At 34.3% G+C, this 11,851-nt stretch overlaps 2 protein-coding genes across 2 annotated transcripts; one reads left to right on the top strand and one right to left on the bottom strand.

The window, feature by feature from the left end:
- The first annotated feature begins 977 nt into the window (after window positions 1-977).
- On the top strand, window positions 978-5,028 carry LOC115975215 (ORM1-like protein 2). The gene is made up of 3 exons (XM_031095916.1): window positions 978-1,385; window positions 3,751-3,899; window positions 4,637-5,028. The coding sequence occupies exons 1-3, from the start codon at window positions 1,209-1,211 to the stop codon at window positions 4,773-4,775; spliced, it is 465 nt and encodes a 154-aa protein (XP_030951776.1). The 5' UTR covers window positions 978-1,208; the 3' UTR covers window positions 4,776-5,028.
- Window positions 5,029-9,397: 4,369 nt separating this feature from the next.
- Window positions 9,398-11,150, bottom strand: LOC115975213 (dof zinc finger protein DOF4.6). The gene is made up of 2 exons (XM_031095915.1): window positions 10,885-11,150; window positions 9,398-10,467 (listed from the first exon to the last, which is right to left on the bottom strand). The coding sequence occupies exons 1-2, from the start codon at window positions 10,906-10,908 to the stop codon at window positions 9,601-9,603; spliced, it is 891 nt and encodes a 296-aa protein (XP_030951775.1). The 5' UTR covers window positions 10,909-11,150; the 3' UTR covers window positions 9,398-9,600.
- Between the last annotated feature and the right edge of the window lie 701 nt (window positions 11,151-11,851).

The following is an 11,851-nucleotide window of genomic DNA, read 5'->3' as shown; positions in this document are numbered from 1 at the left end:
ATTCTTTTGAATTCTTTGAAATGAACAAATATAAAACCTCTTATACCATTCATGATTGACTTAAAACTCTTTGGATAAATTTCAAAATACACCCTTAAAGTTTTGGGTTATTTGGATTTTACACCTTAAAGTTTTGTTTCATTAGCAAAATTCTACTTTTATTAGTTTTGGCTGTTAAGTGACACGTTGGTGTGTTGATATATATATATATATATATATATGTGTGTGTGTGTGTGTGTTTTGCCAAATTAGCATCCCAAAACTACTAAAAATCGTACTTTAGTTCACACACAAACTCATTTCTTTGTTTTAAGTGAAATGACATCGTTTTGAAAGGCTGGTTTGGCAAAAGAAAAATACACATCAGCATGTTAGCGTGTCACTTAATAACCAAAACTAATGGAAGATGAAGTTTTGCTAATGGAACCAAACTTTAAGGTATAAAATCAAATTTCTTGAATTTCAAGTTGTAAAATTTAAACAACTTCAGACTTTAAGAGTATACTTTGCAATTTACTCAAACTCTAACAATTGATCAAGAAGGAGGAGTTGACCCCAAATTCTCCCCATCAGAAAAGAAAAAAAAAAAACAAATAATGTAATTAAATCACAGAGTTCATGATCTAATTTTGGAGAAATTATAGGGTCCTCTGATGGACCACGTAATCTATCTATCATTCTACTTAAAAACTTCCATTTATTTAAAATTGCTGAGTTAGTAATCAATTTCTATTTAAAAAAAAATTTCAACTCAACAATTTTAAACAAATATAAATTTTTTAGTGAAATGATAAACCACATCATTTATCTATTGTGAGAACCTTATAATTACTCCTAATTTTGATTCCATTAGGCACTTTCCCAGAACATGTTTTCCAATAAACCAATGTTTTTTTGAACCACCACAACTAAACGCATTCAAAGTTGTTGACTCTCCTGGACGATATTTTGATCTCGTCTCCCACCACCTCAAACCTTCAAACTTCCTACCATACCCCTATCATCAACCCAAAATCCCAACTATACCCCCTACGCTACACCCCTCCCCTTCCTAATATAAAACCAAACCCATCATCAATCATACCCTTCATCCCAAATACAAAGGGACAAATTCGTCATTTTGTGGAAAAAAATAAGAAGAAAGGAAAGGACCAAATACACAAAGGAAAGGAAAAGAGAGAAAGAGAGAGAAGAAAATCAAAAGAAAGATGTATGTGAAGGCGCACCGACCCACGGATCTGAACCGGAACACCGAATGGTTCACGTACCCGGGCGTGTGGACCACCTACATTCTCATCCTCTTCTTCTCGTGGCTCATCGTTCTCTCCGTTCTCAATTGCTCGTCTGGCTTGGCTTGGACCATAGTCCACCTCTCTCATTTTCTCGTACTTTCTTTCTCTCTCTCAATTTAGGGTTTTCAAATTTTCAAACTGGTTGACTTTTTGATCTGAATTTGTTAATTTATGCTAGTTTTGTGATTTAGGGGGATTAGATGAGCTAATTAGTTGAATCATGGATTTGATTTTATCGTTTTCAGCTTAATTTGGAAATAGTGTTTTGGTTTGTTAATTTGGGGATTTTTTTTTTTTTGTTAACTTTTGTATAGGTTAGGAGCTTAGGTATGTGTGGAGCTGAAATTGTTGACATGTATAGTGAAAGCTTTTAGTAAAATTGGGTAAAAGGTGAAACATAAGTACTGGCACTTGGTTTATGATGATTTTGTGATCGAATTTGTATTGGATCGTCGATTCATTTCACGGTTAAGATTTTTATTTTCTTGTATTTAACGGTTTACATGGTGTTGCGTGTTTGAAATACATATTAGATTTGTAATATTTAATCTGAACTATCGAATGAATCCATTTCGGATGGAGATTTGTGTTGAACTGAATTTTGGATTAGTGAGCTTTTAGTGGAATTGGGAAACTGGGAAATTAGTGGTTGGAAATGGTTCATGATTGTCTGGTTAGTTTTTGGATGGGTGAAATGGGAATATTCCTGATAAGTTTTGATTAAAGTAACTGAATTTGTATAGAGGTTAAGGCACGCTTTGTATTGGACCTTAGCTATGCGTTTAGCTGAATATTCAATATAAGTGTTTAGTTTGATTGGGAAAGAACGAAAATTTAGTAGGAGGATGGTTTAGGATACTGTTGTTAATTTTTAGATACTAAGATGGAAACTTTTTGACAATTTTGTGATAAAAATAACTGAAATCTGCAGCTTATCCTGAGAAAAAACATAACTGAATTTTGAATAGAGGTTAGGGCAAGTTCTGTGTTGGAGCTTAGCTCTGTGTTGAGCTGAATTTTGGATATGTAAGTTTCTATTGACATGGGGAAGGATAGAAAATTAGTGGTTGGACATGGTTCAGGCTAGCATTGTTAATCTTTTAGATGCTAGAATGGAAGTAGACAAATTTGTGATAAAAGTAACTAAATTTGTTTAGAGGTTAGGGCACACTTTCTTTTGGAGGCTTTAAAAAAAAAAAAAATTTGCTAAGCAGATATACTGGTTGGAGGCTTAGAGCTTAGCTCTTTCTGAGCTGAATTTTGGATATAGTAAGCTTGTAGTTGAATTGGGAAAAGGTGGTAAATTTGTGGATGGACATGGTATATTGTAAAGTTTTGGATTCTGAAATGGAAATATTTTTGACAATTTTGTAATAAAAGTAACCGAATTTGTAGCTGAGGACAGTGGAAGGTAATGGTATGCAGTACAGAAAGTGACTAAAGGGTTAGGACTTAGGAGATGTAATAAGATTCTTTCAGTATTAAGAGCATTAATAGCTTGTATGCTATGAGTTAGCCTCTTTCTGAGGCGGGTCTTGAGCATCCTCCTCATGGTTCAACTAATTAGATGCGTAGTTTCTTGTTGCTGAAGATGCTAGGTGCACCTGTGAAACAGGCGGAGAGAATTTAATATAAAGGATAACTACTCTATAAAGACTTGGGGAAAGTATGCCTGATAGAAAGATGTATTATATTTCTTAAGTATTTCATCATGTCACTTTTACACTTCCTTGTATCTCTTGGTCTGAAGTGTGTCTCCATAATCATTGTTGATGAGCTACTTCTGAATTTGATTACTTATCAAAAAAAAAGAAATCCCCCTTTTTGTAACTTATTAATATGAGGCATTGAACAACATATCATTGTGGGCATCCATATCTTAATAAATTAGTATAATTTTAGCTATGGAGATCTTTTCCCCTATATCTTGGTTCAGTTTTATCCAGCTTTTGTGGTAAATCTATTCTGAATTATTGTAGCATGTTAATTTGATATTAAATTCACTATCATGTGAATGAATGATCACACTTGAAAACCTTGGAAGTAAATGTTTCATATCAAATATGGTGAAACTGCAATCAGCAACCTAATGAGTAGCCACTAAATGTTATTGTTTTAGCATTATTCCTAATTATCTCTTGTTGTTTAGCCTTTCCCTCTTGTACTTTAGTTCTTTTTCACTTGGAAAATCATCTAAAGGAATGAAGATAAATGGTCTGTCCTTGGTTTTTTAGCATCCTTGTTTTGGCATTGTTGCAATGTTTGCTTTCCTTCATAGTTTGCATGTTTGCAAGTCAAGTATCTGCTTGACGAGAAAAAGGGCATTATTAAAATAAGTATCCATTATCTAGAAAATAAATTAATGTATTTATCTTCACTTTGCAAAGTTATAACTTCCAGCTATCAGCATAAGTTTCTTATTGTTTTCATATCATGATTTCATTTTTTCTTCTTTCAGGTTACTTATCACTTCTTTCATTGGAAGAAGGGAACACCATTTGCCGATGACCAAGGTATCTACAACAGGTTGACCTGGTGGGAGCAGATAGACAGTGGCAAGCAGCTCACTCGCAATAGAAAGTTTTTGACTGTGGTGCCTGTTGTGCTGTAAGTATTTCACATTTCATGTCTTACATGAAAATTTGAAATGTATGTTGTAGTTATAGCATCACTGCCCCAATTTCCTTCTTGTTGAAAAAATATAACTGGCACATGAGGTAGAACCGCGGGGGGGGGGGGGGGGCAGCGGTGAGAAGGTGGTTGTTGGCATCACCGATGATTGTACCCCACAATAGAGCAATTTCTATATGAGGAGTAAGCCTCTGAATATTATATTTAAGTGCTCTCATAAAACTATCATTTTTGTGGGTTGATGTCTTCTGTGGGGACTCTGTAAGGCACTGTTGAGTTAAGTTGGATTTGAAAACTTTCTTTTGCTGTGCAGTTGAACTCTGTTTATCCTTTTTTTTTCCCCTGGAGACATATTGACTTGTTTTACTCACACCACAAGGCTTCCCCCCCCCCACCAAAAAAAAAACTCCCACCCAAGGAATGTTATGCCACAATTTATGTCATTATTGATTGGAATAGTTGATCTATCTGACTCTGGCCAGTCCTTTGCTTACTCATGATTTATTGCTTTTCTTGATTGTAGAAGAGTCTCTCTCTTGTAAGAAAGTCTTTGTTTGTTTCTTGAACATAGATATCAAACTCTTAAAGACTAATTGCTAGGGGTTTCATGAAATATTTGCTAAGTCCAGGTACTCAAGACAATAAAGATTTGTTCAAATTAGGAGTACCCTTATAAGAACCATTCTTTGATAATCATATGTTTCATTTGGCAGGTATTTGATAGCCTCACACACGACGGACTATCAGCACCCTATGCTCTTCTTCAACACGTTAGCAGTTTTTGTGCTGGTGGTTGCAAAGTTCCCGCACATGCACAAGGTCCGTATATTTGGAATCAACGCTGATCAATGAACTGTGAAGAAATTCAAGTTTGGTTTATCCCAGTTCCTAGGCTGATCATTTTGATATTCTAATTGATATCCCTGTACAGACGTTAAAACTGGAAAGGGTGTAATATTTTTCCTGTTAGTGAAAATTTTACATATATTGCTTTTCATTATATTTTCAAGAGAAATACTTTCGTTGTATTTTCTCTCTGTACCTGCTAATATTGGTGAACTCGTGCTATGCTATTCTAGTCCATTGTCACCTGGCGCAAATGGCTTTTAGTATATTTCATGTAAAATGAAGAGAAATTTTTTTTGTTGTAAAGATTGCTTTTGCTTCCTAGACTCATTGTCCCTCAATGATAAAGGTGAATAAAAGTGAGGTGCCGGATCCAGTCTCATTCTACTGGTACGGCTTAAAACTATATCATTGGGCCTGTGTACAAATTTTCTTTGTTCCAAATAAGCAGGCTCTTATGAATTCTCAACCTATGGGTTATGAGGTTATTGTTATTGCTGAGATGGGTGAAGTCATGATGAACCCAACTGCCATTTCAGGTGCTCGTAGCACATGAATGTTTGAACTGTTCAAATGACCAAATTTTGTAAAATCTTGCAACATTTAGTCCGTAGTTGTACGTGAATGGAGTGTATCAACGAATTCGTGGTAGTTAAAAATACAGATCCATGCAGGAGCTCATAATATATCTTGCTGAGATACGATTTGATAACATGACAATGCTGTGGAATCCACTGCTAGTAATCTGTGGAAAGTGGAAACCTTACACCATGGCTGACCTAGTCATCCTAGTCCTGCTCCTACCAACTATGTGTTTGTATTTTTTTTGGTTGATAAGCAACCTACGATGATTTCCTACTGTTAGGTAGTAAAACAGTGAGTGCAGCATCATATTCATTTCACAAGCTTTTAGATTATAGAATATTGCTACTCAGTGACACTGCAATTGACTGCAAAGTTTTGTTTCGTTTCAAGGAAAATGCCAAAGCTCAGTTTCCACATGCCAACTACCAACAGTACTTAATACGCAAGATAGTAAGAACATAATCCGGTAATAGTCTATGACTATGACCACAACATTTACCATAACTTGATGAAGTGGTCAATTATGAGTTGTAGACAATTACTTTCATATAAATTCACAATTTTTCCTCTAAAACTTTAGAATTGTGGCAAAATATGTGATACAAAAGTTGTTTATACTTTCTTGCTTGGTAAAATGCAATGAAGTGAATATGGATTTCAAGGAAAAATTTGCAAAATAATATTATTTTAATAATAATTATTTAAATTTGGCACTATTTTGAAACTATCTAGGAATCTAATATTTTTTTTTTAATTGTGTTTTAGAAATACGACTTTAAAAATATGATTTCACTTAAAATTGAGTGAAATTAGTTGAAATTCTGTTTTTAAAAATGTGATTTTAAGTGATGAATTCGTGTTTCTAAAACATGATCTAAAAGGAAAAAGGTTAAATGACAAAGTAACTTTAAAATCATGTCAAGTTAAATAATTAACATCTTAATTAAAAAGATATTATATTGTAAATTTTGCCTTCATTCGGATACAAACATATAGAACAATATTGGCCCCAGGCAACACAATAATATGAGGGCCTAGGTTGTTAATTTTGCATTATGCAATTTCATATCGCCAATTTGGTATTCAAACAATTGTAAACCTCCATAGACTTCATTTTAAATGTTGTAGAGTATTCGCATCTGGAATGCTAAAAGTCATATGTAAGGTTTATTTAGCATTTTTCCCTAAAAAATGTTCCACATCCGGAATTGCAAAAGCAAGGAATTGTAAATTTTTTTACAATCTTGCTACAGTGCCATTCTACATGTAGAATGACACTTTAGCGGTATTGTAAAAAAAATATTAATATTTTATTCTAATTCTAATTTCCGAAATTTCTCTCTCCTCTCTCTCATTATTTCTCTTCTCTTCTCTCTCTCCCTTTTCTCTTTCTCATATGCTCTCTCCTCTCTTCAGACCCAAACACCATCCTCCTCCCAAATCCAAATTGATCCACACATCAATGATCAAACCTAAACAAAACCACATCAGAGGCACCATCAGACACCATCCTTCTCCTCTCTCGTGTTTTGTGTTCTGGGTCCTTTTTTTTTTCCCCTTGTTGTGACTGAAGCCTATAGAAGAGGTGGGCATGGTTGAGATTGGGTCATTTTTTCTAGTGGGTTGCGATCTGGGTCGTGTTTTGGGTTTTGGAGTTCTGAGTTCTTCTGGGTTCTCAGTTCTTTTTTTCTTCTTTTTTTTTTTTTTTTTTTTTTTCTTCTTTCAATTGTGACCGATGCCTAAAGGAAGATGTGGGTATGCTGAGATTGGTGGGTTTGGATCGGTGGAGATTGGTGGGTATCTCAATGGAGATTGGTGGGTTTTTGGGTTTGATCGGTGCTGTTTGTGGGGCTTCGTTGGTAGCTCCGACAGTGGTTATGGTGGCCAGGATATATTATTTATAAGCTGTTGTGCTGGTGTTGATGGTGGCCGGTGGTCATGGTGGCCGGTGATGGTGGTTTTAGTAAATTTGTGGTTGTTTCTTGAGCAGAAAGAATGAGAGAGAAATAATAAATAATGTGTTGTATTGTAAATTATGGTAATTTTGGGATATATTATTTTATTGTGTAGAAATATTATTTTAATGAGTAGAATAGGAAAATAAAAATTGGGATGTTGGAAGTGTTGAAAAATAATATGGTATAAATGATAAAGTGAGTTTTGAGATGGTAAAATAAAATTTGTTGTAAATTCCGGATGCGAATGCTCTTAGGATTCAAATATTAAGAACTTGGTACTCTACGTAGGGCAATGCATCAGATTTCTGCCTCTCTCTCTCTCTCTCTCTCTCTCCAAAGAAGTGTATTGATACATGCAAGATTCATTTCAAATGTGGAGTGCATGTGCATCAAGCAAAAGGTGCCGCGCTTATAAAATTATAGATATCAAATTTGAATTTGGGGAATCATTCAGCTAGTGTTGGAATAATTTGGAAAAGCAAAACCATACACGAGTAAGAAAAGCAACACATTGCATGCATTAATTAGAGAAAACGGTCGTTTTCATTTAGTGAATATAGAAACTTGCCGACAGTTGAATTTATGAGCAAAATCTATAGAATATTCATAAAAAAAAACATTTAGCTATTTGAGGTTTTCCATGGTATATATGTTCGCATATTTTTTACTCTATGGAAAAGAATGAGCATATATAATATGGGAATTTCCTTAAACTCTTCAAAAGATATACTATAATAGCAAAACTTGGAAGGTAATCTAATTAAATTCTTGTTTAGATGATCCATCCAGGCACCAAACAAGTAAGATATGTTATCATTTTGGCCTTCCTTTTGAATTAATCTTTTCCAGTAATAGCTATGCGTGGTCACAAAAACTTTGAACCTATCCACCACCCTTGGTGCTCAAGGAATATATGGTTTGTCAACTTGGACCAGAGTGATGTTGGGGTGGCTGGATATTCTAGTTTCCAAATAGTACATAGACAAAGGAGAGAGTAGATTAAACAGATTATATATAAACTAAATGCCTTAATTTGGCAAGAGAAAAAGACCTCCATGATAGAAGGTGATAGATCTATATAACATTTGCTAGTTATTATGGACACACCAAGTGGCTTACAGCAAAGAACCAAAATAAAGTAATTTATAAATGGAGGGTATAGATCTAGATCGATCAACTTAGTGGGGTGTATTATTCTTCGGCACACTTGCCTAGGGGAATGTTTGTGGGTCCCTTACCAGGACCAAAGAAGGGAGGGTTTGTCAGAACTTTGACAATCTTTCGATTAGAAAAAAAGAAAGAAAGAATGAAAGGGGTGGGCATGGAAGCAATGATCATTTGTTGTAATGGTGGCAATGTGAGGAAGTCTTCAAAACTATTTGGATATAGAAGTCAGCAGGTGAACTTTTTGGTTGAGGCAGGTTTAGTGGTTCTAACATTGTGTTGAGTTACTTTTCTGAAGACTGATTTATAACAATGTCATGTGGAGGGATCAAATTTCTCACCTGACTATCTAGCTCTTTTTCTCTCTCTAGCTCCAACTTTCTTCTTAGAGATTTGCTTTGATGGGTAGAAGAATCTATGTGCGTGCTATATAAAAGCTTAAAAAAAAACCTGTTTACAAACAGCAAGAAAACAAAATAGGGAGAGAGAGAGAGGGATGGAAGTAACTCAAATCCACCATTACAACCCATACAAGTCCCTAAAACAATTGACAACAACAACTACTTGTTTTCCATATTGAAAAAATACTATAAATAAAAGCATTTTTTTTTTTTCATGCATGAAACTCCTTACAAACTTGCACATTTACATAATTATTTGGATGAAGAATAACTTGCACATTATACAATCTTTTTTGTACCAAGCCAATGTGACACAGAATATGGTGGGTTTCCCTTCTTCTATCTTGATTTGTGATAGAAGAAATTACATCAAATGAAGGGCATGTTGCATGCCTTCTCTACTTCTTAACCCTAAAAAATATGGGCATATGTTGATCTTCTACCCTTACTGAATATCCCATCTCACCCTTCTCTGAAGCCAATCTAAAATAAGCTTCAAAATCCCACCATGCTCATCAAAGAGTAAATAAGATTAATTATTAATAGTAAATAGAGAAATTAACAAAAGGAGAAAAAAAAACCCATGTATCCTATCTGTTAGCTATGAAAAATCCAGACAAGTAACCCACCGATTAATAGAAGGTTAATTAAGACCCATAATTAAAAGAAGAAGAAAAAAAAAATGAAAAACCAAAAATAACCCAGGCTATCTTTTATCTTTCTTTACCATGATCCACCACCTAGCATCCCAGTCCAATACCCAGCTGAATCTCCTTGCTCTTTGTTTTGTTCAATACCATTTGTGGTGCTTGAGACTTGTTTCAAATCTTCAAATGGAAACAAAAGTCTGCCACTGTTCTCTTGAACACCTTGGAAACTCCCATACCCACTTCCAACTCCAAGCCCATCCAGAGAGAAATTCAGAGTTGGCTTGAAATCATGTACTAGAGGAAACCCAGATGTATAAACTGAGTTTGGATCCTGAACTGGCATGGGCATGAAGGAATTGAAACCCCTTGAAGTAATTCCAGTAAGAAGCTCCAAAGCAGAAAGTTGATGAGATGCAGTAGTGGTATTGGTAGTAGTAGGAGAAGTACCAGAAATTTGGTTCTTGTTGCTGTTATCATTATTAATGTTAGGTACTTGAACCAATTCTGTGATAGTTCTGAAATCTTGTGTGGTTGGGAAACCCAAGTTTAGATCATGACCTTCATGGATCTTAGGGTTTTGAGTGGAAGATTGTGACAGGCTTTGGGGTGTGACCAAATCAGGAAGCTTATTTTTTGATGAAGTATTAGAGGAGGAAGAATTAGAAGAAGAAGAGGCTGACCTCTTGTTCTTTCTTGAACCCCCACCAACAGGAATGTTTCTCAGAGAACCACCTTCAGTCCAATACCTTCTACAAGTCTTGCAAAAGTATCTAGGCTGTGTGAGGCTGTAGTTGTTGTAGTAGCAGAACTTGGTGTTAGTTGAATTGCACCTTGGACAGTTTAGGGCTTGTTCTTTCTGAGGCCTTGCTTTCCTTTCTAAACTTGCAGGCTTTGGACATGTGTTGGAGACTATCTCTTCTATTGGTTTCACCACAATCTCCTATAGAAAGACAGTAAGAAACAAAAGGAAAAAATGAAAAAAAATGAAAACAGGCATAAAGAAAAAAACCAGAACTTCAAGATCAAGGAAAGATCAGAAACTAAACAAACAAACAAAACAAGCAAAGCAAAACAAGTCAGCTGCTTTTACACTTAAAAAAGAAAAAAGGGTTTCTTTTCCTTTATCATATACACAAAAGAGAAAGATAAAGTGAAATACATGTTGAAGAACTGATAAGAACTAAATCCAAATAGGTGGGGACTTAGACACACTAGCCATGAACACCATCATCTTTTTTTACCGAAAAAAGTACCCAATATACATCTAGAAAAGCTAGCTAGCAAGACAAAGAAAGAAAATTACAGCCTTGTGTACAGAATTGAAAACCAAAAGACCAAGTGATATAGATCTATCTACCTGTGGCCATTGAGCAGTGTCCATGGATGTTGCAACTGAAAGAAGATAAGGGAAATAAGGAAATGATGTGTTCAAAGAGAGTAAAAATGAGCTCCTTTCCTTGAAACTGGTTATAAGAGCAGGAAAAGGAATGTTTAAGACGGTTTGGGTGGACGTCTTATGTATGTATCACCCTTGTCTCTTACTTGCTTTATGTGCTGTTTGTACTGTACATGAGAATGTGAGAGAGAGAGAGGATAAAATACTATTATATTCTAATTATTTGACTGTGTTTTCACTCACAATTTTGAGTAGTAATACCTATTTGTAAATTAAATAATAATTAGTTTAAGGCACGCATGTATTCACTCTTTTTCGCTTACGGCCTGTTAATATGTTTCGTGACTTTTAATTAACTCAACTAATAAAATTATTTATTCTTAAATAAAAATAATTTTTTTAAAAGTTTTTAAATTACTAAAATACATATTTAACCTTTAAAGTATGAGATTGTTCTTATTTTGATTATTTATGTTTAAAAATTTTCATTTTGGTAATTTATGTTTGATTCATTTTTATTTTAACTCTTTATTTTTCAAAATTTTCATTTTAAGCCATCACATTTAATACAATTTTTTACTTGATTATTTACATGTCAATTTCATGAAGGGCTGAAATGTGGAGCTTCAAAATGAATTTTAAAGCGCAAAGAGGCAAAGAAAAATTAACTAAAATAAAAATTTTGAAACATAAAAAATCAAAATGAAAATAATCTAAACTTTAAGAACTAGAAGTGTTCTTTAGTCTTTTAAAATATTATTATATATCTATTAAAAAAAATGTTTTGTTACTCTACAGAATGTTATGTATGTTTTTTCTTAAGTTAATAGGTAAAACTTTGTAGGTGGTTTGTGTAGACATCTTCTGGTGGTGGCTTTTTACTTTCTGACCAGAAAAGTAGGAGACGTCAGATTTTGTCCCTATTTTT

This window comes from Quercus lobata, chromosome 2 (genome assembly GCF_001633185.2).
Source record: "Quercus lobata isolate SW786 chromosome 2, ValleyOak3.0 Primary Assembly, whole genome shotgun sequence".
NCBI lineage: Eukaryota > Viridiplantae > Streptophyta > Magnoliopsida > Fagales > Fagaceae > Quercus > Quercus lobata.
Note: the sequence above shows the minus strand (reverse complement) of the source record. Positions and strands in the feature narration are given on the sequence as shown.

Bases quoted from the DNA above. Each gene is read 5' to 3' on its own strand.
- LOC115975213 (XM_031095915.1), bottom strand. From the start codon at position 10,908: ATGGACACTGCTCAATGGCCACAG. The intron at 10,468-10,884 runs GTAGATAGATCT...GTCTTTCTATAG, and splicing joins ACACTGCTCAATGGCCACAG to GAGATTGTGGTGAAACCAAT.
- LOC115975215 (XM_031095916.1), top strand. From the start codon at position 1,209: ATGTATGTGAAGGCGCACCGACCCACGGATCTGAACCGGAACACCGAA. The intron at 1,386-3,750 runs GTACTTTCTTTC...TTCTTCTTTCAG, and splicing joins TCCACCTCTCTCATTTTCTC to GTTACTTATCACTTCTTTCA. The intron at 3,900-4,636 runs GTAAGTATTTCA...TTCATTTGGCAG, and splicing joins ACTGTGGTGCCTGTTGTGCT to GTATTTGATAGCCTCACACA.